This window comes from Hylobates moloch, unplaced genomic scaffold (genome assembly GCF_009828535.3).
Source record: "Hylobates moloch isolate HMO894 unplaced genomic scaffold, HMol_V3 SCAFFOLD_1, whole genome shotgun sequence".
NCBI lineage: Eukaryota > Metazoa > Chordata > Mammalia > Primates > Hylobatidae > Hylobates > Hylobates moloch.
This window is the reverse complement of record NW_026652276.1, coordinates 101,980,948-102,008,582: the sequence shown is the minus strand read 5'-3', so window position 1 is coordinate 102,008,582 and position 27,635 is coordinate 101,980,948. Positions and strand designations below refer to the sequence as shown.

Sequence of the window (27,635 nt, the reverse complement as noted above, 5' to 3'; positions counted from 1 at the left end):
CTAACACGGTGAAACCCAGTCTCTACTAAAAATACAAAAAACTAGCCAGGCGTGGTGGCGGGCACCTGTAGTCCCAGCTACTGGGGAGGCTGAGGCAGGAGAATGGCGTGAACCCAGGAGGCGGAGCTTGCAGTGAGCTGAGATTGCGCCACTGCACTCCAGTCTGGGCAACAGAGTGAGACTCCATCTCAAAAAATAATAATAATAATAAAATAAAAAATAAAAGGGAGGGATAGCATTAGGAGATATACCTAATGGTAAATGACGAGTTAATGGGTACAGCACACCAACATGGCACATGTATACATATGTAACAAACCTGCACATTTTGCACATGTACCCTAAAACTTAAAGTATAATAATAAAATTTAAAAAAATAATAAAATAAAATAAATTTAATCATATAAAAAAATAAAATGAAATCTAAATCAGTAGTTTCTCTTTACTTACAAGGGCCCTGTATCCATGGAGACATTGACATGGGCTTTGATTTTCAAGTCCTTCTGAATCTTGGGGTCACAGGCTTGACTGAAATTGCCGATGAAAACCTTCCCTGGCATGATTTCAATGGGGTATGGCTGAAATGCATCCAGTTCCTGAAGTGTGGAGGGAGAAAGGCAGCTATGAGCATATTCCTCAGGGAAGAGGAATGTCTATCTCTTGAAACACAGCTCAGCAAACAAGTGTAAAAGGGCAGTTCCAGGACAGTGAATGTGACGGAGATCCAGACTTTGAAAGAGATTGGCGCACGGTAACTTGCATGGGGTGGCACAGGGCGAGTCATGACGAAAGGACTGAGCCTCACGGTGCAGAGCACTGGGTCTCCGCATTGGTGTCCATTCCCTCCGTGGCACCTGTTTACACTTGGCCAGGTGCACAAAGGTTGCAGTGAGGACGCTGTGGCCCAGAACTGTAACAACCCAGCATGTACTGGGGGCTGAGGAGGATGGAGAGGGACAGCTCTCTTATTACACCTGCAGACCATCAGAATTTAAGCATCGAGAGAGAAAGAGAGAGAGAGAAGGAGGAGGAGGGAGGAGAGAGGAGGAGGAGGAGGAGAGAGGAGGAGAGAGGAGGAGGAGGAAGAGGAGAGAGGAGGAGGAAGAGAGAGGAGGAGAAAGAGGAGGAGGAAGAGAGAGGAGGAGGAAGAGAGAGGAGGAGGAAGAGAGAGGAGGAGGAGGAGAGGATGGAGGAGGAGGATGGAGGAGGAGAGAAGAGCAGGAGAGAGGAGGAGGAGAAGAGAGGAGGAGGAGGAGAGAGGAGGAGGAGGAGAGAGAGGAGGAGGAGAGAGGAGGAGGAGGAAGAGGAGGAGGAGGGGAGAGAGGAGGAGGAGAGAGGAGGAGGAGAGAGGAGGAGGAGAGAGGAGGAGAGAGGAGGTTTCGTCATGTTGGCCAGGCTGGTCTTGAACTCCAGACCTCAAGTAATCCACCTGCCTTGGCCGCCCAAAGGGCTAGGATTACAGGCGTGAGCCACTGTGCTCAACCCATCTTTTTCTTTTCTTTTTTTAAAGATACAGGGTCTCTCACTCTGTCACCCAGGCTGGAGTGCAAGTGGCTCAATCATAGCTCACTGCAGTCTTATCCTCCTGGGCTCAAATGATTCTCCTGCCTCAGCCTCCCAGGTAGCTGGGACTACAGGTGCACACGACCATACTCAGCTAATTTTGATACTTTTATCTTTTGTAGAGATGGGGTCTCGCTATGTTGCCCAAGCTGGCCTCAAACTCCTGGCCTGTAGTGATCCTCCTGCCTCAGCCTCCCAAAGTGTTGGGATACACATGTGAGCCACCCTGCATGCCCAGAAATGAAGCCAGCATATGTGCAGAGGGGTAGAGAGAACAAGACACCTACTTAAATGGGAGCTTCCTGAGTTCCAGGTCCAAAGTTATCATTAAAACTTTCGTTTGCCGGGCACGGTGGCTCAACCCTGTAATCCCAGCACTTTGGGAGGCTGAGACGGGCAGATCACGAGGTAAGGAGATTGAGACCATTCTGGCTAACATGGTGAAACCTCGTCTCTACTAAAAAATACAAAAAATTAGCTGGCATGGTGGCAGGCGCCTGTAATCCCAGCTACTCAGGAGGCTGAGGCAGGAGAATGGCATGAACCTGGGAGGCGGAGCTTGCAGTGAGCTGAGATTGTGCCACTGCACTCCAGCCTGGGCAACAGAATGAGACTCCGTCTCAAAAAAAACAACTTTCATTTATTTGAAACACAGACAAGGATTATCTCTACATTTCCCAAAGTGTGTTCTAAGAAACACTAGTCTCCCATAAGGCACTATGAGAAAAGGGTTCAGGGGTTCAGATAGCCAAATGCAATCTGCCCCCATATCTGTGTGTTCCACATCCATATAGTCAAGCAAACTTGGATGAAAAATATCCAGAAAAATAATTCATGGTTGCATCTGTACAGAACACGTACAGACTTTTTTTCTTGACATTATTCCCTAAACAATACAGTATAACAATTATTTACATAGCATGTACATTGTATTAGGTATTATAAATAATCTAAAGATGATTTAAAGTATACAAGAGGGGCCAGGTGAGGTGGCTCACATCTGTAACCCCATCACTTTGGGAGGCCGAGGCAGGCGGATCACCTGAGGTGAGAAGCTTGAGACCAACCTGGCCAACAAGTGAAACCCCATCTCCACTAAAAACACAAAAATTAGCTAGGCATGATGGTGCATGCCTGTAGTCCCAGCTACTCGGGAGGCTGAGGCAGGAGAATCACTTGATCCTGGGACGTGGAGGTTGCAGTGAGCCGAGATCATGCCACTGCACCCCAGCCTGGCAACAGAGTGAGACTCTGTCTCAAATAAATAAAGTATACAAGAGGATATGCTTAGGTTAGATGCAAATACTACACCATCTTACATCAGGGAGTTGAAGATCCAAGGATGTGGTATCTATTGGGGGCCCTGGAACCAATCTCCATGGATACTGAAGGACAACTGTACAAACGGACAGCTGTATCTATGATTCCTCTCTCGGAAACAAGGTGTACATTAGCAATCAAAGGTTCGAAGAAGTTGGGCACAGTGGCTGCTCATGCCTGTGATATCAGCACTTTGGGAGGCCAAGGTGGGAGGATCGCTTGAACCTAGGAGTTCGAGACCAGCCTGGGTAACACAGCAAGACCCTTGTCTCTACAAAAAATAAAAAATTCGCCAGGCATGATGGCTGAAGTGGGAGGATCCCACAGGAGTTTGAGGTTACAGTGAGTTATGACATCACTGCACTCCAGCCTGTCTCTCAAAGAAAAAAAAAAAAAAAGAAAGCCAGGCGCGGTGCCTCATGCTTATAATCCCAGCACTTTGGGAGGCTGAGGTGGGTGGATCACTTGAGGTCAGGAGTTTGAGACCAGCCTGACCAACATGGTGAAACCCTGTCTCTACCAAAAATACAAAAATTAGCCAGGTGTGGCAGTACCCGCCTGTAATCCCAGCTACTCGGGAGACTGGGGCAGGAGAATCACTTGAACCCAGGAGGCGGAGGCTGCAGTGAGCCGAGATCACGCCATTGCACTGCAGCCTGGGCAACAAGAACAAAACTCCATCTCAAAAAAAAAAAAAAAAAAAAAACTCAAAGAAGCTCTGCAGTAGAGAAATCCACTCCCACTGGATAACTTGATGTTTCCATGAGGCTCTGATTAGAGACCACTTTCTCCATTATTACACCACAGAAAATGCTGACCTTTGCCAAAGATCAAAATCAGTTCTGAAAGTCCCCTGGCTCTAAGTCCGACTCAGAAATAACATTTTAAGGACCTCAGGCATGTGGGTCCTTCAGAGCCACCTGAACTCAGCACATCTCACTCCCTTCCCCACGGCAGTGAACCCTCTGCAAGCCCACATTCTTCCCAAGCCACCAGCTTCGAAAGCCACTAGCAAAGAACAGACACCAAGCTGAGCCAGTTCTCCAGCCTGTGACACGGAGATGCACGACCCCGCTGCCTGCAGGCAGGCCCAATGCTTATTCCAGCAGATGGGCTGCCCCTAACCCGGACGGACGCTCAGCTTGCTGGTACCAAATGAAATCCCCCTTTCCATTTCCACTTGAAAAATCTCACTAAAAGGCCAGGCATGGTGGCCGATGCTTGTAATCCCAGCACTTTGGGAAGCTGAGGCAGGTGGATCACCTGAGGTCAGGAGTTCAAGACCAGCCTGGCCAACATAGTGAAACCCCATCTCTACTAAAAATATAAAAATTAGGCGTGGTGGCACATGCCTGTAACCCCAGCTACTCTGGAGGCTGAGGCAGGAGAATCACTTGAACCCAGGAGGCGGAGGTTGCAGTAAGCCCAGATCACGCCACTACACTCCAGCCTGGGCAACAGAGATGCTGTCTCAAAAAAAAAAAAACAAAAACCACCTCACAAAAATCCCATAGCAAATCTATCAACCCCTCTTCCTGCTGTTTTGAAACCAGCTTCCTTTTCTGCGGTTGTGTGGGTTTGGCTGGGAAGAGGGTGTGACGTGGATAAAAACACACTGTACTGTAAAATGTGTGTAAATGCTCAGTGACACAATGCAAAGGAAACCAGTATCTCAAATGAATATGCCCAAACTAGGCACACTGCCTTCCCCCAAAACCACCTCCTTCTTCCCCTGCCCCGCCCCTCCCGAGTGTTCCCCAGAATGAACCACATCACAGCCCCCGTCACCCACACCTAAAACCAGGGCATCATCCCACCACCCCCCCCCCCATGCCCTCATGTCTGATCAGTGCTACCTCCTAAATCTTTCTTCTTCTTTTTTCTTTTTTGAGATGGGAGTCTCACTCTGGCGCCCAGGCTGGAGTGCAGTGGTGTGATCTCGGCTCACTGCAACCTCCGCTTCCTGGGTTCAAGTGATTTTCTTGCCTCAGCCTCCCAAGTAACTGGGATTACAGGCATGTGCCACCACACCCAGCTAATTTTTGTATTTTTAGTAGAGATGGGGTTTTACCATGTTGGCCAGGATGGTCTTGATCCCTTGACCTCGTGATCCGCCTGCCTTGGCCTCACAAAGTGCTGCGATTACAGGCGTGAGCCTCCAAGCCCAGCCTTTTAAAAAAATTTTGTGTAAACAAGTTCCCACTATGTTGCCCAGGCTAGTCTCAAACTCCTGGACTCTCAAGTGATCCTTCTACCTCCTCTTTGACCTCCTAAAGTGCTAGGATTCCAAGCTTGAGCCACCACAGCTGGCCAGTCACCTACATTCTGAAGACAGCCGCAAACAAGTAACCCAATCCAACCCTCACAGCTACCCCAGCCACAACCCTGCGCCTTCTTCCCAATGTGACTAGACTAGGAGCAAAGGCAAGTTTCAGGAATATGCATCTGTCAAAACGGACCATACCGGGCCTTTTAAATACGTGCAGTTCATCATGTCAATTACACCTTACTAAAGCTTCAGAAATGAGGGGGTGGCGGTGATGAGTTATCAGCAGTGTAGGGTTTGCAGAGAAGAAATTAATCTCTCTGCACCCTGCAAAGCCAGGAAGGGGTCCTCCAAGAGCAAGGAGGAGTTCCAATCAAGATAAGACTTGCTTCAGATTTGAGGTTGGAACATTAAACTGCCCTGGCTTATACCAGACTGACTGCCTTTACTTCCTTTATTTAACTGACTGTACACCTGTTGAGCTGAAATTCACAGTGCTGTTATCTCAGTGGAAGAAAGGGATGTCTTTGGGAGCCAGACATGCATACCCTGGATCTGGGAACATGTCTGACCTCAGGCACAAGTCCCTGCCTTCTGCGATTCCGGTGAAGGAATGTGGGCATGCGGGGCAGGGGACGGGTCATGGGCTTCCAAGTTAAGGGGAGGAAGTTGGAGGAGATGCCTGGCAGGGGTTGAAGGGAGTCACTGCTGGCTGCACTCTCTGGGAGATCCTCAGCCCCAGAAGGAGCCAGGGTGAGGCTGAGCTGGGTCCTGAGAAACCCAGCAGCAGAGACCACCAGCAGCTCACAGAGCCAGACGGGGCCAGAGAGCAGGCACTTTCCCACCACTAACACGCAGCCAGGCACACGGACAGGTCCACTCTGGGCCCTACTGCCAAAGGTGCTCTGCCCAGAAGAGGGGAAGAGAGCAGCTGTCCTTCAAGCTAACTCCCATCCCTCCCTACTTTGAGTGCCCCCAGCACACCCTAGGCTGCCCAGCTCTGGGGCATGGGAAGAAATGAGACTTGATTCAGATTTGAGGTTGGAACATTAAACCGCCTTAGCTTCTACTAGGCTGTCTTTTTACTTCCTTTAACATTATTTCAAAACTATACACTAGTTGGCCAGGTGTGGTGGTTCATGCCTATAATGCCAGTACTTTGAGAGGCCAAGGCAGGAGGATTGCTTAAGGTCAGGAGTTTCGGACCAGCCTGGGGAACACAGCAAGACCCTGTCTCTACAAAAAATTTTAAAACTTAGCCGACTGTGGTGGCATGCATCTGTAGTCCCACCTACTCAAGAGGCTGAGGCTGGAGGATACCGAGCCCAGGAGGTGGAGGCTGCAGTGAGCTATGATTGCACCACTGCACTCCAGCCTGGCCAACAGTGAGACCCTGTCTCTAAAACATAATATATCGCCCAACTTCAAACATTAACAACTCATTGGCCAGTTTTGTTTCCTCTATACCCTCACTGCCTTCTCACCTCACCCCAGATTATTTGAAAGGAAATTCCAGACATCCCATCATTTCACCTGTAAATATTTTGTTCTGTATTTCTAAAAGATAAAGACTCGTACTTTATAATAACCATAACAATGTCACTACAACCTTCAAAAAGCAACAATTCCTAAACACAATCAAACATCCTGTGAATAGTCACATTTGCCCAGTCATTCTAAACCATGACTTCGACTGAAGTTTTTTGTAACCAAAAGAGGCCAGAAAGTATGGAATCTGCTCACGATGTTGCTAAGGGCAGGAAGGGGAACACAGCTGAAGGCAACTGTTAGAAAAAGTTAAAACCACTTTCTGTTTACATTCCATTGTGTTCAGACGCTTCAATAAGCCAGACATCTGTACACAGCACTCTCCAGGGACCAGGCCCTGCCTGCAAATCTCTGCATAGTCTGGTGCTAGCCTTAGACAACTCCACCCAGTTCTCTTCCTCGAAATGTCCTCCTCCTTCAGCTTTGGCTCTGGGAAGCTCAAGTGCCCCTTCTCTGGGCTCCAGATACCCGGGGCGTCTCTTGACACAGTCCAGCTTCCAGCCACTGCCTTCCCTACAGACAGGACCAGTCATCAGCAGGAACTGGTATCTCAAAATTGTTTTGTTATGACAAAACTGACCATGAGTTGATAATGTTTGGAGCTAGGTGATGGACAAAGGGGCTTAATATCTGATTCTCTTTTTGTATTAAAAAAATTGTAATAGGCTGAGTGCAGTGGCTCACGCCTGTAATCCCAGCATTTTGGGAGGCCGAGGCAGGTGGATCACTTGAGGTCAGGAGTTGGAGACCAGCCTGACCAACATGGTGAAACCCTGTCTCTACTAGAAAAGAATTATAATAGAGATGAGGGTCTCACTACACTGCCCAGGCTGGTCTTGAACTCCTGAGATCAAGCAATCCTCCTGCCTTGGCCTCCCAGAGTGCTAGAACTACAGGTGTGAGTTGCCACACCTGGCTGATTTTCTTTCTTTTTTTTTTTTTTTGGAGACAGGGTCTTGCTTTGTCAACCAGGCTGGAGTGCACTGGCATGGCAACGGCTCACTGCAGCCTCGACCTCCTGGGCTCAAGCAATCCTCCCATCTCTTTTCTAAATTATTTTTTTAAGCCAGGATCTCACTCTGTCACCTAGGCTGGAGTGCAGTGGCATGATCTCGGCTCCCTGCAACCTCCGCCTCCTGGGTTCAAGTGATTCTCCTGCCTCAGCCTCCCGAGTAACTGGGACTACAGGACAGGTGGGCCACTATGCCCGGTGAATTTTTGTATTTTTGGTAGTCAGGGTTTTGCCATGTTGCTTAGGCTGGGCTCAAACTCCTGAGCTCAAGTGATCCATCCAGCTTGGCCTCCAAAAGTGCTGGGATTATAGGCGTGAGCCACCACAGCCAGCTCCATTTATTGATTTTTTTGTAGAGACAAGGTCTCACTATGTTGCCCAGGCCGGTCTCAAAGTACTGAGCTCAAGCAATCCTCCTGCCTTGGCCTCCCCAAGTGCTAGGCTTATAGGCGTGAGCCACTGTGCCTGACCAATCCTTCCCACTTTTGTGTATTTTTGTATCCTCTGGATCCAGCTAGGATTTGTGGACCCAGACAGCCAAGAAAAAAGAGGTGGTCTCGAGCCGCCATGCCTCTGCCTTTCTGACCTTGGTATCGGTCCACCTTTGCTCACTGTTTCAACCGGACAGCCACCAGTTCCTTATAAAGAACTGTGGCCAGGCAGGGTGGCTCATGCCTGTAATCCAGCACTTTGGAAAGCCAAGGCAGGTGGATCACTTGAGGTCAGGAGATTGAGACCATCCTGGCTAACAGGGTGAAACCCTGTCTCTACTAAAAATACAAAAAAGTAGCTGCGCGTGGTGGTGGGCGCCTGTAGTCCCAGCTACTCGGGAGGCTGAGGCAGGAGAATGGTGTGAACCCAGGAGGCGGAGCTTGCAGTGAGCCGAGATGGCACCACTGCACTCCAGCCTGGGCGACAGAGCAAGACTCCGTCTCAAAAAAAAAAAAAAAAAAAAAAAAAAAAAAAAAAAAAAAAAAAAAAAAAAAAAAAAGAAAGTGGAGGAGATGGGGGAGACTGGGCTGCAGACATGAACTTAGGGCTGCCAGGAGTCCAGATCTAGTTTTTTTGGGGTTTTTTTTGTTTTTGTTTTTTTTTGAGACAGTCTCACTCTGTCGTCCAGGCTGGAGTACAGTGGCATGATCTTGGCTCACTGCAACCTCTCCCTCCTTGGTTCAAGCGATTCTTCTGCCTCAGCTTCCCTAGTAGCTAGGACTATAGGCACGTACCACCACGCCCAGCTAATTTTTGTGTTTTTAGTACAGACAGTATCTACTCCACTTTCTCTATATCCTCTGTCCCATCCTCCTGTTTCTCCCACTCAGTCACCCACAACAAGTCAGTTTCTAGGCCCATCCTTCCCGTCTGGGCCTGCCTGTGCTCAGCATTTGGCCCCACCTGAGGCATCCAGATGATCTTCTGGGTCCGGAGGAAGTGGTACGTGCCTGAGAAGCGCTCATAGCCCCCTTTCAGGATGTAGACGGGGTGGCGGGTGAGGCGGGTCAGGATCCTGCCATACTCAATGGCTGCTCGAGGCACCAGATCTGAGAGTGGAGACCAAAGACATGAATGTCTCCTGTGTATCTGCCGTTGGTCTAGAGCTGGGATAGATGAACACTTTCTTCTGAAATGCAATTATTTCATTTTATTTATTTTTTGAGACAGAGTCTCACTCTGTCGCCCAGGCTGGAGTGCAGCGGTGCAATCTCGGCTCACTGCAACCTCTGCCTCCTGGGTTCAAGCGATTCTCCTGCCTCAGCCTCCCAAGTAGCTGGGACTACAGGCGCCCACCATGCCTGGCTAATTTTTTATTTTTAGTATAGACAGGGTTTCACCATGTTTGCCAGCCTGGTCTTGAACTCCTGAGCTCAGGTGATCCTCCAGCCTCGGCCTCCCGAAGTGCTGGGATTACAGGCATGAGCCACCATGCCTGGCCTGAAATGCAATTATTTAGGAAGCTGAAGCAAGTATAGAGATGCATTATATTAAAATTTTAAAAGTAGCTTACCACCAAGGTTTTTTTGTTTTTGTTTTTGAGACTGGGCTTCACTCCATCTGGCTGGAGTGCAGTGGTACAATCTCGGCTCACTGCAACCTCCACCTCCTGGGCTCACACCATCCTCCCACCTCAGCCTCCCGAGTAGCTGGGACTATAGGTGCGCACCACCACACCTGGCTAAATTTTGTATTGTTTTGTAGAGACAGGGTCTCACTTTTTTGCCCAGGCTGGTCTTGAACTCCTGAGCTCAAGCAATCTACCTGCCTCAGCCTCCTAGAGTGCTGAGATTACAGGTGTGCTCAGCCTAAGTTAATCTTCTTTTCTGCAAACTCTGAGATATATGTATTGTATATACATATATCTCAGAGTTTGCAGAAACTGCCAGCTCCAATTAACCACTCATATGTATACATATGGTTTACATATTATATACATGTATATATTATATATATTTATACCACATACATATGTAAACTATGTTGTATATCATAAAATTCACCCATTTAAAGTGTACAATTCAAAACATATAGACCAATGGAACAAAACAGATAACCCAGAAATAAAGCCACACACCTATAACCATCTGATCTTCAACAAAGTTGACAAAAATAAGCAATGGAGGCTGGGGATGGTGGCTTACATCTATAATCCCAGAACCTTGGGAGGCAGAGGCAAGAGGATTGCCTGAGCCCAGGAGTTTGAGACCAGCCTAGGCAACATGGCAAGACCCCGCCTCCACAAATAAAATTCAAAAAATTAGTTGAGTGTGGTGGTGGGCACCTGCAGTTCCAGCTACTAGAGAGGCTGAGGCAGGAGGATCACCTGAGCCAGGGAGGTTGAGGCTGTAGTGAGCAATGGTCGTGCCACTGCACTCCAGCCTTGGAGACAGAGCAAGACCCTGTCTCAAAAAATAGAATGGGGAAAGGACTCCCATTTATTGGTCAATAAATGGTACTAAGATAACTGGCTATCCATATGCAGAAGAATGAAACTGGACCCCTATCACCATATACAAAAATCAACTCAAGATAGATTAAAGACTTAAATGTAACACCTCAAAACTATAGAAATCCTAGAAGAAAATCTAGGAAACACCCTTCTTGACATTGGCCTTGGCAAATAATTTTTGGCTAAGTCCTCCAAAGCAATTGCAACAAAAACAAAAATTGACAAGTGGGACCTGAGGACACGAAACTGCTTCTGCACAGCAAGAGAAACTACCAGAGTAAACAAACAGCCTGCAGAATGGGAGAAAGTATCCACAAGCTATGCATCCAACAAAGATCCAATATCCAAAATCTATAAGGAACTGAAATCAAGAAGCAAAAACAAACAACCTCTGATGGTTAATACTGTCAACTTGATTGGGTTGAAGGATGCAAAGTACTGATCCTGGGTGCGTCTGTGAGGGTGTTGCCAAAGGAGATTAACATTTGAGTCAGTGGACTGGGAGAGGCAGACCCACCCTCAATCTGAGTGGGCACCAGCTAATCAACTGCCAGTACAGCTAGAACATAAAGCAAGCAGAAAAACATGAAAAGACTAGACTGGCCTAGCCTACATCTTTCTCCCCCGCTGGATGCTTCCTCTCCTTAAACGTCGGACTCCAAGTTCTTCAGCTTTGGGACTCAGACTGGCTTCCTTGCTCCTCAGCTTGCAGACAGCCTATTGTGGGACCTTATGATCACATGCGTTAATACTCCTTAACAAACTCCCATATATGTGTGTGTGTGTGTGTGTGTGTATATATACATATACCTATACGTATGTGTGTGTATATATACGTATATCTATATGTATATATACACGCATATATATGCGTATATATATACATATATACACGTATATATACACACATACGTATAGGTATATGCATATATACGTACACACACACACACACACACACACACACACATATATATATATCTCCTATTAGTTCTGTCCTTCTAGAGAACTCTAATACACAGCTCTATTAAAAAGTGGGCAAAGGACATAAACAGACACTTTTCAAAAGACATACAAGCAGCCAACAAACATGAAAAAATGCTTGACATCACTAATCAGAGAAATGCAAATCAAAACCACAATGAGATAACCTTCTCACACCAGTCAGAATGGCTTTTATTAGAAGGCCAAAAAATAACAGATGTTGACAGGGCTATGGAGGAAAGGAACACTTATATACTGTTGGTGGGAAAGTAAAGTAGTTCAGCCCCTGTGGAAAGGAGTTTGAGATTTATTCGTCAAAGAACCAAAAATAGAACTACCATTCAACCCAGCAATCCCATTACTACGTACACATCCAAAAGAAAATATATTGTTAAAGCAAAAGGATACCTGCACCAATGTTCACTGCAGCACTATTCACAACAGCAAAGACACAGAATCAACTCGAGGGCCCATCAACAATGGATTGTATTTATTTATTTATTTAATTTTTTTTTAGATGGAGTCTCGCTCTTGTTGCCCAGGCTGGAGTGCAATGGCACGATCTCGGCTCACTGCAACCTCCACCTCCCTGGGTTCAATCAATTCTCCTGCCTCAGCCTCTCGAGTAGCTGGGATTACAGGCATGCACCACCATGCCCGGCTAATTTTTGTATTTTTAGTAGAGATGGGGTTTCACTATGTTAGCCAGGCTGGTCTCAAACTGCTGACCTCAAGTGATCCACCCGCCTCGGCCTCCCAAAGCGCTAGGATTACAGGCATGAGCCACCGTGCCCGGCCCCAGATTGGATTTTTCAAGTGTGGTACACATATACCACAGAATACTACACAGCTATAAAAAAAAGAACAAAATCATGTCCTCTGCAGCACCATGGATGGAGCTGGAGGCCATTGTCCTAAATGAACTAACAGAGATATAGAAAACCAGATACCACATGTTCTCATTTATAAGTGCAAACTAAACATCAGGTGCATACAGAAATAAAGATGCGAACAACAGACCTTGAAGAATACGAGGAGGAGGACAGAGAGAGAGGGACAGGGGTTGAAAAACTGCCTATTGGGGCCGGGTGCGATGGCTCACACCTGTAATCCCAATACTTTGGGAGGCCGAGGCAGGCGCATCATCTGGGGCCAGGAGTTTGAGATCAGCCTGGCCAAGATGGCAAACCCCGTCTGTACTAAAAATATAAAAAAGTAGCCGGGCAGGGTGGTATACACCTGTAATCCCAGCTACTTGGGAGGCTGAGGGGAAGCGGAGACTGCAGTGAGCCAAGATCACACCATTGCACTCCAACCTGGGCAACAAGAGCAAAACTCCATCTCAAAAAAAAAAAAAAGACAAGACAAAAAAAGAAAAAAAAAGAAAACCTACCTATTGGGTTCTATGCTCACTACCTGGGTGATGGGTTCAATATACAATTCAGTGACTTTTAGTATATTCAGAGCTGTGCAACCATCCCCCACAGTCAATTTTAGAATGTTTTCTATTTTTAGTATTTGAGACAGGGTCTCACTATGTTGCCCAGACTGGTCTCGAACTCCTGGGCTCAAGCAATCCTCCCACCTTGGCCTCTCAAAGTGCTGGGATTACAGGCGTGAGCCACAGTGCCCGGCCTAATTTTAGAACATTTTCATCACCCCTACAAGGGACCCTGCACCACTAAGCAGCCACATCCCCGTTTTTCCCCAAACTCCCAGCTCCACTTAACCACTCATTTCTATGGATTTGCCTATTCTGGACTTTTCATATAAATGGAATAATACGTGATGTTTTACATCTGACTTCTATCACTTACCATGATCTCTTTAGTGTTCATCTACATTATAGCACATGTCAGTACTTTTTTTTTTTTTTTGAGACCGAGTTTCACTCTGTTGTGCCGGCTGGAGTACAATAGCACAAACTCGGCTCACTGCAACCTCTGCCTCCCAGGTTCAAGCGATTCTCCTACCTCAGCCTCCCTAGTAGCTGAGATTACAGGCACGTGCCACCATGCCCAGCCAGCTAATTTTTGTATTTTTAATAGAGATGGGGTTTTACCACGTTAGCCAGGCTGGTCTTAAACTCCTGACCTCAGGTGATCCACCCACCTTGGCCTTCTAAAGTGCTGGGATTACAGGCATTAGCCACAGCGCCCAGCCCCATTCCTTTTTATGGCTGAGTAATATTCCATTGTGTGGATAGACCACATTCTGTTCTACCTATTTAGCTGCTGATAGACACTTAGGTTGTTCGTGCTTTCTGGCTATTATGAATAACGCTGCTATGAACATTCATGTAAAAGCTTTGGTGTGGATGTGTTTTCATTACTTGGGGGTCTATAGCTTAACCTTCTAAAGAAACACCACACTCTCTTCCAGTGACTGCACCATTTTACTTTCTGGTTCACAGTGTATGAGGCTTCCAATTTCTCCATGTTCTCACCAACACTTATTATCTATCTCTTTGATTATGACCATCCCAGTGGGTGTGAATATCTCATTGTGATTTTGACATCAATTTAATCTTAAACACCTTCACTGATCTGCAGAATCACAATTAGACTGTATGTAAATTAGATATATGTGACAGGAAGTTTGTATAATTAAGGCTAAGCCAAGACATCCTTAAACCAATAAATCCTGAGGCCAGGTTCTGGCCCAAAAAGAGAAATACTGTGTGGCAGACTTCAGAGAGCCAGATAAAAGGAGAAAGAAAACAGCATGGACTCTAACTTCTTTTTTTTATTTTTTGAGACAGGGTCTTACTTGGTCACCCAGGCTGGAATACAGTGGTACAGTCATAGCTCACTGCAGCCTTGACCACCTGGGCTCAAGTGATCCTCCTGCCTCAGCCTCCTGAGTAGCTGGGGCTACAGGCATGCACCACGATGCCTGGATTTTTGTATTTTTGGTAGAGACGGGGCCTCACTATGTTGCCCAGACTGGTCTCAAACTCCTGGCTTCAAGTGACCCTCCTGCCTCAGCCTCACAAAGTACTGGGATTACAAGTGTGAGGCACTGTGCCTGGCCAACTCTGCTTCCATATTGAATTTTTGTTCAGGGAGACAAAGACAATTCCAGAAGGGGCTGTGGAGGATATAAGTGGCTGGGACCTGTCTGAGAGATAGCATTGACAGGAAGAATCTGGAGTCTGCAGCCAGGCTAAGAGAAAATCTGCAGCTGTCAAGACAGGAGCCAAAGCTCACCCCACAGGGCCTGGCTCAGAAGTCAGAGAGTTCAGGCCAGGCATGGCAGCTCATGCCTGTAATCCCTGCACTTTGAGAGGCCAATGCAAGAGAATTGCTTGAAGCCAAGAGTTCGAGACCAGCCTGGGCAACGGAGCAAGACCCTGACTCAAAAAAAAAAAAAAAAAAGAAAAAGAAAGAAAGAAGGGGGTGTTGAGAGAAGCCTTGAGATGGTCTTGTACCCAAAGACTTTTCATTGACCTGAAAGATGCCATTTGAAGCAGGAAAAGCTGCCTTGAATGTACAAGTTGTCTGTGTGGTTGTGGTTTCTTGTGAATGGGGGCCCCACAGCAAAGTGAGGTCAGTTACAGAATGTAAAGGGGATTATCCCTGTTGAGCACCATCTCCTAGGGTTTCAAGGCCCAGCCTACAGTCCTAGGATTGCAGACCAGAGCCCAACAGGATGAGCTTAGGGAAGAAGGGACAATTTCCTGGCCAAGGACCTCCTGGGATGAAAAGTCCAGACAGCTGGTTTTATGAAAGGTGGGAGCATAGCGCCACCCAGTGGCAGGCGGTGTGAGTGCCCCCAGCTTCTGGAACTGCTCTGATTCCTAGAAGCAGAGCTCCCAGTGCCAATGGCAAGGGATGGTCAGCCCAAAACTAGGAGCTCGTGAGGAACACAGCAGAGCCTCAGAGGTTCGATGGAGCACATTGGAACTGACCGCGCTTTAACGTTCTGACTTGGGGCTGCATGCTCTTTAGAGCCACTACCCAATCCCTGGGGGACAGGACAGAGCCAAAAGGCCTGGGTTTGAATCCTGGCCACACCACTTATAGGTGTGATGGTTTAAAAATATGTCTACACACTTTTAAAAGCTTAAGTCTCAGCCTAGGTAACTCAAGACCCAGTCTTTACAAAAAGTAAATAAATGAGCTGGGTGCCTTATCTTGCCATATCACCCAGGCTGGTCTTGAACTCCTGGGCTCAAGTGATCCTCCTGCCTCAGCCTCCCAAAGTGCTGGGACTACAGGTATGAGTCACTGGGCCTGGCATCCTCACAGCTCTTGATGTTAGCATCCTTGTAAGTTGTTCTGCAGATCCAAGTAAAGCCCTTGGTTCCTGGTGCATGGCACACATGAAACTGTCCCCATAAACTTTGTGAAATTAATCAGCAAAGAAGGGAGCGGAACAAATGAAAATAAAGCAAGCTTGCAGCACATTCAGCATTCATCACTAAGTCACCTTGCTTGCTCTCCAACCTCCTTGCTCACAGCTGTTTGATGTATATTGTCCTAGAATCACATAGATCCTGTTACAAGAGTTTTGTTTTTTGTTTTTTGTTTTTGTGAGATGGAGTCTCGCTCTGTCACCCAGGCTGGAGTGCAGTGGCGTGATCTCCGCTCACTGCAAGCTCCGCCTCCTGGGTTCACGCCATTCTCTTGCCTCAGCCTCCCAAGTAGCAGGGACTACAGGCACCCACCACCACGCCCGGCTAATTTTTTGTATTTTTAGTAGAGATGGGGTTTCACTGTGTTAGCCAGGATGGTCTCGATCTCCTGACCTCATGATCTGCCTGCCTTGGCCTCCCAAAGTGCTGGGATTACAGGCATGAGCCACTGCGCCCGGCCAAGAATATAGTTCCCCTTAACTGCTCTGTAGGTGACAACTTGAACGTCATGGAACACTGTTTTCCCTTTGAGATATTCTTTCAGGTCCTGCATACTGATGAAACCACTGACATCAGCTGGTCTGAAGGGCCCCACAGGAGCTGACTCACCAAAGAATGCAGTTTCCACGTCCTGATGATTTCATCCCCCTTTCCTCGACCAATCAATGACCCCAACTTTCCAGTCCCTCACCCTCCCCAATCCTCTTAAAAACCCCATTCCACAACTCCTTGGAGAGATGTATTTGAGGGCTTCCTCCTATCTCCTTGCTTAGTATCAGTGATCATGAAGCTCTTTCTCGGACGCAAACCCTGCTGTCTCAGTGTCATTGGCCTGTTCCCGTGCCATGGGCATACGAACCTGTTGGTCCTATAACAAATTTGTTCAATAGCCGTTAACTATTATTCGCTTCTGTTGCATAAAACCCACCTTTGCCATCACCATTAGAGTCTGAATCATCATCATCATCTTTTAAGAGTATCTCCAGGGTGCTGGTGTTGTTATCATACACCACGCAGTACTTCACACACTCCAGGTCCACAGACTCCGGGAGAAGATATTCATTATTTTTCTTAAAAGAAAAAAAAAAAAAAAACACGAGAGAGGCCTGTTGGTGGGCAGGTTTGGTTGAGCAGAGACTCCCTGCATAGCAGCACTGGGAGGAGCTAAGACTGCACTCTCTCCCCTGACTATACATACAGGCCCAGAAGCACTGAGACAGTGGATGGAGAGTCTGTTAAATCCCAAGGATCCTCCGCAACTATGTTCCCTTCTGAGAAAAGCTAACCACAGCTGACTGGACCAGAGAGAAGTGCCTGATCAAAGAACAGCTGGTCTGACTGATCCACAGCCTATTAGGTACCCTGGTGTCAGAGAAACCATGGTCAATTGAATTAGTGACATCCTTTCTCATGGGGAGAGTGTTAGGCAGTGGAGACTGAATCCAGAAACACCACACTGGATGCAGTGGTTTGCACCCGTAATCCTAGCACTTCAAGAGGCCAAGGCAGGAGGATTGCTTGAGGCCAGGAGTTCGAGACCAGCCTGGGCAACATTGCAAGACCCTCATCTCTTTGAAAAAAAATACAAAAATGCCAGGCATAGTGGCATGCGCCTGTAGTCCCAACTACTCAGGAGGCTGAAGTGAAAGGATCACTTGAGCCCAGGAGGTGGAGGCTACAGTGAGCTGCGATTGTGTCACTGCACTCCAGTCAGGGTGACAGAGCAAGACCCTGTCCCAAAATAACAACAAAACAGAACAAAAAACACTCAAAAAGAAGGCAGTAAGTAGACAGTGTGTAGAAGCAGAAGTCATGAGTGGAGCAGAAGGAATGAGATGGACTAGAAGATCAAATGTGGCTTGTCATGGTGGCTCATGCCTATAATCCCAGCTACCTGGGAGGCTGAGGTGGGAGGATCGATTGAGCCCTGGAGTTCAAAGCTGCAGTGAGCTATGACTGCACCACTGCACTCCACCTTGGTAACACGGTGAGATTATGTCCCAAAGAAACAAAAACAAAACAAAACAAAAACAAAACAAAACAAAACAAAAAACCTCATGGATTATAAGATGTACTACCAATTTAACCAGGAGTGTGCACAAAAGAGGGACTTATTGGCAGATAACACTCCAGGCAAGGCAAAGATGCAGCTGGTTTCCAAACCTAAAGCAGCTGGCTTTAGGACCCAGAGACCCTAAAGCCCAGACGTTCGGGCTTCTCCTCCTCTCTGCTTCCCCCTCCACCCCTCCACACTGACTTCCCCTTCTCAGAAGGCTTCCTCCAGAGGCTTGAGCCATGAACCGCAGCAATGCTCAGACTCCCATCTTCCCAATTCCACCACCAGGCTGGACAGAGACACCTTTCTCTAATTCCAATTCTGATTGGCTCAGCTTTCATCCCAGACCCATGATCAATCACTGTGGCCAGGGTTCTGGATATTATTTTATTTTAGAGACATGGTCTCACTCTGTTGCCCAGTCTGGACTGCACTGGTGCAGTCATAGCTCACTGCAGCCTTGAATTTCTGGGCTCAAATGATCTTCGCACTTCAGCCTCCTGAGTAGCTGGGACCACGGGCATGCACCACCACACTTGGCTAATTTATATATTTATATCTACATATATAGATATATTTGTAGAGACAAAAAAAGCCGGGTGTGGGGCGGGGGTGCACGTGTAGTCCCAGCTACTCAGGAGGCTGAGGTGAGAGGATCACTTGTCTGGGAGGTGGAAGCTGCAGTGAGCTATGATTGCATCACTGCACTCCAGCCCGGGTGACAGAGCAAGACTTGTCTCAAAACAACAAGGCTGGGCGCAGAGGCTCATGTCTGTAATCCCAGCACTTTGGGAGGCCAAGGTGGGCGGATCACCTGAGGTCAGGAGTTCGAGACCAGCCTGGCCAACATGGTGAAACCCCATCTCTACTAAAAATACAAAATTAGCCAGGCGTGGTAGCACACGCCTGTAGTACCAGCTACCAAAGAGGCTGAGGCAGGAGAATGGCTTGAACCCGGGAGGCAGAGGTTGCAGTGAGCCAAGATCGCGTCACTGCACTCAAGCCTGGGCAACAGAGTGAAACTGTCTCAAAACAACAACAAGAACACCACCACCACTCAAAAAGAAGGCAGTAAACAGACGCCTTCTCAGGTCCCACTGTGTTGTCCAGGCTGGTCTCAAACTCTTGGGCTCAAGCAAACTCCTCACCTCGGCCTCCCAAAGTGTTGGGATTACAGACATAAGCCACCGCGCCTGGCCAGAATATTACTTTAGAGAGCACCACTAGAAACCCATGGTTTGAGCAGAGAGAGGAGACGTTCCCCTCAAAAAGGGGGAGGTGTTGGGCAGAAAAACAACTGATATTCACCACACCCACCTTTAGGGAAAAAGACACTACCATATTAAAAGTACAAATCAGGCCAGGCCTGGTGGCTCATGCCTGTCATCCCAGCATTTTGGGAGGCTGAGGAGGGAGGACTGCTTGAGCCCAGGCGTTCAAGACCAGCCTGGGCAACATAGCGAGACCCCATCTCTACAAAAAATACAAGTTAGCTGGGTGTGGTGGTGCACGCCTATGGTCCCAGCTACTGGGAAGGGTGAGGTGGGAGGACCGCTTCATCCTGGGAGTTCAAGGCTGCAGTGAGCCATGATGGTGCCATTTCACTCCAGCCTGGGCGACAGAGTGAGACCCTGTCTCCCACAAAAAATAGTAAAATACAAATCAACGGTAGGACATACTCCGTTTTCAAAAAAAAGTTACAGTACCGGATATATGTGCATCATAGAAGCAAGGAAAGGTGGCAGCACAGTGCTGCTAAGGTGTCAGGTGAGAGTGGAAGTTTACTGGAAATGAAGCTGGAGAAAGAGGTGGTCAGATCCAAGAAGGCTGAGAACACGGGGCTGGGAGCCTTTCTGTCCTGCTGGGGCTGGGAATGCCCTGAAGGCCTCAATCTGCTAACTGGAAAGCTAGGGAGGGAAGGCAAGAGCCGAGATGGTGCCACTGCACTCCAGCCTGGGCGACAAGAGTGAGACTTTGTCTTAAAAAAAAAAAAAAAAAAAAAAAAAGCTATCAGCCTGAATTGGAGGTGCTGAGGGATAGAGGCAGAGAGAACATCTCTTTCCCAGAGCAGGAAGTGCTGCCAGAATCAAAGAAACACACAGACTTGAAAGCTGAGTGGGAATGGAAGCCCATACATCACGAGGGGCTCCGAATCGGTTGCAGAAAAATGCCTGCACTGGGGATTAAGAGTGAGATTATGGGCCAGGCGTGGTGGCTCATGCCTGTAATCCCAGCACTTTGGGAGGCCGAGGCAGGCGGATCACTTGAGGTCAGGAGTTCAAGACCAGCCTGGCCAACATGGTGAAACTCCATCTCTACTAAAAATACAAAAATTAGCCAGGCGTGGTGGTGGGTGCCTGTAACCCCAGCTACTAGAGAGGCTGAGGCAGGAGAATCCCTTGAACTTGGGAGACAGAGGTTGCAGTGAGCTGAGATTGCACCACTGCACTCCAGCCTGGGCAGACCAACAGAGTGAGATTCTGTCTCAAAAATAAAAACAGAAAAAGACAATAATGATGGATTGGGACGGGAAAATATTCTGGAAAATACAGCCTGCCCATGCTCCCTGCCGAGTTATCGAGTTATATGTAGAAAAAGAAGCAGAGAGGCCAGGCACGGTGGCTCACGCCTATAATCCCAGCACTTTGGGAGGCTGAGGCGGGCAGATCACGAGGTCAGGAGATCGAGACCAACCTGGCTAACATGGTGAAACCCGGTCTCTACTAAAAATACAAAAAATTAGCCAGGCGTGGTGGCGGGCACCTATAGTCCCAGCTACTCGGGAGGCTGAGGCAGGAGAATGGTGTGAATCCTGGAGGCGGAGCTTACAGTGAGCCGAGATTGCGCCACTGCACTCCGGCCTGGGGGACAGAGCGAGACTCTGTCTCAAAAAAAACAAAAAAACAAAAAAACAAAGCAGTAGAGATGGGGTGTGGAAAAGTACAGCAGGAATGGGGAGGAAAGGGGAATTTTAGAAGACAAAGTTTTATTTTATTATCTTTGAGACAGGGTCTTGCTGTGTTGCCCAGGCTGGAATGCAGTGGTGCAATCGGCCTCCTGGACTCAAGTGATCTTCCCACCTCGGCCTCCCAAGTAGCTGGTACTACAGATGTGCACCACCACGCTGAGTTAATTTTTCAATTTTTTTGTAGAGACAGGGGTCTTACTATGTTGCCCAGGCTGGTCTTGAACTCCTGGACTCAAGCAATCCTCCTGTTTTGGCCACCCAAAGTGCTAGGATTACAGGAGTAAGCCGCCATGCCCTGCCCAAAATTTTAGATGTAAACTTGCCAGGACTGCTAATTGCATGTGGTATGTCATTGTAGCTGTAAGCTCCAGTGAAATCTCTGGCAAGAAAGTACCCTGACAGATACGGAGATCAAGGACAGACCAGCAGTTACATTCAGGCGGCAGAAGGAGAAAATGAAGGTGAACTAAAGAGATAGAAAATAAATGAGGGGGCCGGGCACAGTGGCTCATTCCTGTAATCCCAGCACTTTGGGTGACCAAGGCGGGCAGATCACGAGGTCAGGAGTTCGAGACCAGCCTGGCCAATATGGTAAAACTCCGTCTATACTAAAGATACCAAAAAAAAAAAAAAAAAAAAAAAAAAAAATTAGCCGGGCGTGGTGGCACGCACCTGTAATCCCAGCTACTCCGGAGGCTGAGGCAGGAGAATCGCTTGAACCTGGGAGGCAGAGATTGCAGTGAGCCGAGATCATGCCACTGCACTCCAGCCTGGGCGACAGGGAGAGACTCCATCTCAAAAGAAAAAAAAAAGAAGAAAAGAAACCAGGGAAGTCAAAGAGAACCTCCAAGTTCAGGGCAGAGAATGTGATCAGGACTGCAGAGGGGAGAGATGGGTCCTGGGCGAAGGCTGCCAGGCTTCACAATGACGAGGGAGAAGACACCCCGGAGGCGTGGGGAAAAGGTTTCACTGCAGTAGGGGACGTTGTGACTATGTGCAGGGCTCTGTCCACTCCTCAGGATGGGGAAAGGAAGATGGGATGGGAGAGGAATAGAAGAGGGGATGGGAGGGGAAGGGAAGATGGGATGGGAGGGGAATGGAAGAGGGGGTGGGAGGGGAAGGGAAGGGGGGGGGGGGGGGGATGGAAGGGGGGGGGGGGGGGGGAGGGAAGGGGGGGTGGGAGGGGAAGGAAAAAAGGGAGATGCTTCCATCTTTGGATTATAGCCAATTATTTCTAGGGTTTATTGTCTGTTTGCTAAATAGAACAGAAGGTCTGTGACAGCCTGGGCAACATAAGATCCTGTCTCAAAAAAAAAAAAAAAAAAAAAGATCAGTGTGTTGGCACAAGTCTGCAGTCCCAGCTACTCGGAAGGCTGAGCTAGGAAGATTGATTGAACCCAGGAGTTCAAGCTATGATTGTGCCACTGCACCCCTCCCTGGGTGACAGAGCAAGACCCTGTCCCTAAAAAATTTTAAAAATAAAGCTCCAAAAATAAAGATAAAAACAAACGGAAACACAACAACTAAAATAAAAACAGAAAAAATAACTAAAAAAAAAAAAAAAAAACCACTCCATGAGGGCAGGGACAATGAACTCAGGCTGTTGTATTCTGTTGCATGCCCAGGGTCTGGAACAGTACCTGGTATATCAAGGAATTAAATCAATATTTGGTCAGGCTTGGCGGCTCACATGTGTAATCCCAGCACTTTGGGAGGCCAAGGCGGGAGGATGGTTTGAGTCCAGGAGTTCAAGAGCAGCCTGGGCAACACAGTGCCACCCCATTTCTATAAAAAATACAAAAATTAGCCAGGCCTGGTGGCATTCCCCCTTGTAGTCTCAACTACTCTGGAGGCTGAGCGGGTAAGATTGCTCGAGCCCAGGATTTTTTTTTTTTTTTTTTTAAGACCAAGTCTCACTCTGTTGCCCAGGCTAGAGTACAGTGGCATGATCTCAGCTCACTGCAACCTCCGCCTCCCAGGTTCAAGCGATTCTCATGCCTCAGCCTCCCACGTAGCTGGGACTCAGGCATGAGTCACCACATCTGGCTAATTTTTGTATTTTTAGTAGAGATGGGGTTTCACCATGTTGGCCAGTCTGATCTCGAACTCATGACCTCAGGTGATCCGCCCGTCTCAGCCTCACAAAGTGCTGGGACTGCAGGCATGAACCACCACGCCCAGCCAAGCCCAGGAGTTTAAGGCTGCAGTGAGCTATGATTGTGCCACTGCACTCCAGCCTGGATGAGAGCGAGACCCTGTCTCAAAAAATAAAAGAAAAGAAATCAATATTTGTCTAATGAAGTTGTTGAGCATTCTTGGGGGATGGGAAGACACCTGAGGAAATGTGTGAGAGTGAGAGGTGTGGAAGACTACCACGGTGGGCGCAGAGAAAACAGTCCTGCCTCTGTTGCCCCCTGGATTGAGGGTGAAACCTCCCACTCTTCCCCACCCCACACCTGCCCCAGATCCCGATGCTGCCCATGTACCTTCTTCACTAGAAGAGCCGTGATCACATGGCTTTCGTCATACTCCCATTTGGAACGGACATCTGGAAAGAAAAAGTATTTAAGAACTGAATTTGCAAAGGAACATATGACCAAACTACTTAGAGGACTTATGTTGTCATCAACGTCTATTTGTTTTGGCAGTTAAGGGATAGTCATTGTCAGTTTAAAACTTGAGATGTGGGGCTGGGCACGGTGGTGTGCACCTGTAATCCCAGCACTTTGGAAGGCCAAGGCAGGTGGATCACTTGAGGCCAGGAGTTCAAGACCAGCCTGGCCAACACGGCGAAATCCCATCTCTACTAAAAATACAAAAATTAGCCAGGTGTGGTGGCAGCGCCTGTAGTCCCAGCTACTCACAAGGCTGAAAAAGGAGAATCACTTAAATCTGGAGGCAGAGGTTGCAGCAAGCCAAGATCACGCCATTGCACTCCAGCCTGGGCAACAGAACAAGATTCTGTCTCATAAATAAATAAATAAAAATGGGAAGGGGAAGGAAGAAATCAAATTTGAAGTGAGGGCCGGGCGCGGTGGCTCACGCTTGTAATCCCAGCACTTTGGGAGGCCGAGGCGGGCGGATCACGAGGTCAGGAGATCGAGACCACGGTGAAACCCTGTCTCTACTAAAAATACAAAAAATTAGCCGGGTGTGGTGGCGGGCGCCTGTAGTCCCAGCTACTTGGAGAGGCTGAGGCAGGAGAATGGCGTGAACCCGGGAGGCGGAGCTTGCAGTGAGCCGAGATCGCGCCACTGCACTCCAGCCTGGGCGACAGAGCAAGACTCCGTCTCAAAAAAAAAAAAAAAAAAACAACAACAAATTTGAAGTGAGCTCACACTAAATCCCCCACCCAGGCTGGAATGCAGTGGCATGATCTTGGCTCACTGCCATCCCCATCTCCTGGGTTCAAGCGATTTTCCTGCCTCAGCCTCCCTAGTAGCTGGGACCACAGGCACATGCCACCATGCCCAGCTAATTTTTGTATTTTTAGTAGAGATGGGGTTTCACCATGTTGGCCAGGTTGGTCTCGAACTCCTGACCTCAGTGGATCCGCCCACCTCAGCCTCCCAAAACACTGGGATTACAGGCACAAGCCACCACACCTGGCCTCTTAACAGCTTTCTAAAGAAGTGATCCCCAACCTTTTTGGCACCAGAGACTGGTTTCATGGAAGACAATTTTTCCACGGAACAGGGCAGTGGGGGCAGGGATGATTTGGGGATGACTCAAGTGCGTTACATTTTTTGTGCATTTTATTTCTATTATTATTACACTGTAATATATAATGAAATAATTCTACCATCATGTAGAATCAGTGGGAACCCTGAGCTTGTTTTCCTGCAACTAGACGGTCCCTTCTGGGGGTGACGGGAGATAGTGACAGATCATCAGGCGTTAGATTCTCATAAGGAGCGTGTAGCTTAGATCCTTTGAATGCACAGTTCACAATAGGGTTCGCGCTCCTATGAGAATCTAATGCTGCTGCTGATCTGACAGCAGGTGGAGCTCAGGCGGTAATGCAAGCGATGGGGAGTGGCTGTAAATACAGATGAAGCTTCGTTGGCTTGCCTGCTGCTCACCTCCTGCTGTGCCACCTGGTTCCTAACAGGCCACAGACTGGTACTGGGGGTTGGGGGTTGCGGACTTTTTTTTTTTTTTTTTTTTCTTTTTTGAGACAGGGTCTCACTCTGTCACCCAGGCTGGAATGCAGTGGCGCAAATCTCGGCTCACTCCAACCTCCACCTCCCAGGTTCAAGCAATTCTCATGCCTCCGTCTCCTGAGTAGCTGGGATTACAGGTGTGCACCACTGCAGCTAATTTTTTTGTATTTTTAGTAGAGATGGGGTTTTGCCCTGTTGGCCCGGCTGGTCTTGAACTCCTGGCTTCAAGTGATTCGCCCACCTTGGCCTTCCAAAGTGCTGGGATTACAGGCGTGTGCCACCACACCCGGCCCAGGGACCCCTGTTCTAAAGTCATTCATCCCCTCCCTCCCAAAAGTTTGTTAACTCATCAAAAATGATGTTTGAAGGACACTGTGTTCGACCTCCTCCGCTTTTTTCCAAGTACTTACCCAATAAACAGAGATAGTTGGGTTCTGTTAATCTGGAGAGTTTTGTGGCCTGATTCAGGATGTTGTAAAGCTCTGTCGGTTCACACAAAAGCAAACCAGGCATCCTGCTGGGAAGAATCAATGACACACAAGGGTAACACACCTCTATTTTAGATGAATGACCACAAAGTAATATAATGAATTAAACTCTTTTTTAACATACCTAGAAACAAAGATGACAGTAATCATGTAAGTGATCAGGAATGCTTCAAAACTGTATAGTGAAATATAGTGCACAGAGGAGAACAAAATCTTAAATACAACATATCTAGCCAGGCATGGTGGCTCATGCCTATAATCCCAAGACGTTGGGAGGCTGAGGTGGGTGGATCACTTGAGGCCAGGAGTTCAAGACCAGCCTGGCCAACATGGCAAGACCCCATCTCTACTAAAAAAAAAAAAAAAAAATTGACCAGGCATGGTGGCTCACACCTGTAATCCCGGCACTTTAGGAGGCCGAGGCAGGTGGATCACCTGAGGTCAGGAGTTCAAGAGAAGCCTGGCCAACATGGTGAAACCCCGTCTCTACTAAAAATACAAAAATTAGTCAGGCATGGTAGTGCACATCTATAGTCCCAGCTACTCAGGGGGCTGAGGTAGGAGAGTTGCTTGAACCCAGGAGGCGGAGGCTGCAGTGAGCCAAAATCATGCCATTGCACTCCAGCCTGGGTGACAGAGCAAGACTCCGTCTAAAATAATAATAATAATAATTAGCCGGGCTTGGTGGTGCACACCTGTAATCCCAGCTACTCGGGAGGCTGAGACAAAAGAACCACTTGAACCTGGGAGGCAGAGGTTGCAGTGAGCCGGGATCATGCCACTGCACTCCAGCCTGGGGGACAGAGTGAGACTCTGTCTCCAAAAAAAAAAAAAAAAAAAAAAAAGTAATATATTGAACTTCAAACAAAGATAAGAGTAATCAAGGAAGTGATCAGGAGAGCTTCAAAAATGTATAGTTGGCTGGGCGCAGTAGCTCATGCCTGTAATCCCAACACTTTGGGAGGCCGAAGTAGGTGGATCACCTGAGGTCAGGTCAGCCTGGCCAACATGGAGAAACCCCATCTCTACTAAAAATACAAAAATTACCTGGGAATGGTGGCAGGCGCCTGTAATCCCAGCTACTTGGGAGGCTGAGGCAGGAGGATCACTTGAACCTGGGAGGTGGAGGTTGAAGTGAGCCAAGATTGCACCACTGCACTCCAGCCTGTGCTACAGAATAAGGCTCCATCTCAAAAAAAAAAAAAAAAAAAAAAAAGTGTAGTGAAATGTGTGCAGAGAATAAAATCTTGAATACAACATTATCTGAGCCATATACATAACACATGGGCTGTAAAACAGTTGCCAGTTCATTTGCTTATTTAGCAAATAATTACTGAGCACCTACTATGTCCCAGGCACTGGAAATAACTGTGGTAAACAAAACCTGCCTTCATGAAGGTTATAGTCTAGCATGGAATGCAGACACTTGCAGAAAGAATTGCAAGATGCAAGAGCACTATAAAAGATCTTGGGGCCATGCATAGTGACTCATGCCTACAGTGTCAGCACTTGGGGAGGCCTAGGCAGGAGGATCACTTGATCCCAGGAATTCAAGACCAGCCTGGACCACATAGCAAGATCCTGTAATACAAATTAGCTGGGCATGGTGGTATACACCTATGGTCCCAGCTATTCAGGAGGCCAAGGCAGGGGGGATTGCTTGAGGCCGGGGGTTCAAGACCAGCCTGGACAACATAGTGAGACCCCATCTCTAAAAAAAAAAAAATTTTTTTTTAAACTAGCCAGGTGTGGTGGCACATGCCTGTGGCCCCAGCAACTCAGGAGGCTGAGGTGGGAGAATCACTTGAGCCTGGGAGGTGGGGCTGCAGTAAGCCATGATCACACCACCACATTCCCGCCTGGGCAACAGAGTGAGACCCTGTCTTGAAAAAAAAGAGGAGGACGATCAGCTGGGCGTGGTGGCTCACACCTGTAATCCCAGCACTTTTCGAGGCTGAGGCAGGCAGAT

At 47.9% G+C, this 27,635-nt stretch overlaps 1 protein-coding gene across 7 annotated transcripts in view; it reads right to left on the bottom strand.

Annotated features, from left to right (window-relative positions):
* The window catches only part of STYXL1 (serine/threonine/tyrosine interacting like 1), a 54,866-nt gene that overhangs the window by 10,059 nt on the left and 17,172 nt on the right, over positions 1-27,635 (bottom strand). For 3 of the 7 annotated variants that reach the window (XM_032756322.2, XM_032756317.2, XM_032756303.2), the window contains exons 2-6: positions 25,589-25,695; positions 23,502-23,563; positions 16,920-17,061; positions 9,105-9,250; positions 451-596 (exon numbers count right to left, since the gene is read on the bottom strand). In XM_032756322.2, the coding sequence (XP_032612213.1) occupies positions 451-596; positions 9,105-9,250; positions 16,920-17,061; positions 23,502-23,563; positions 25,589-25,691 (599 nt within the window). In that variant the 5' untranslated portion in view covers positions 25,692-25,695. Of the gene's footprint in view, positions 1-450; positions 597-9,104; positions 9,251-16,919; positions 17,062-23,501; positions 23,564-25,588; positions 25,696-27,635 lie in introns of those variants that run through there. The other 4 variants (XM_032756312.2, XM_058443917.1, XM_032756328.2 and 1 more) reach the window with 4 other exon arrangements.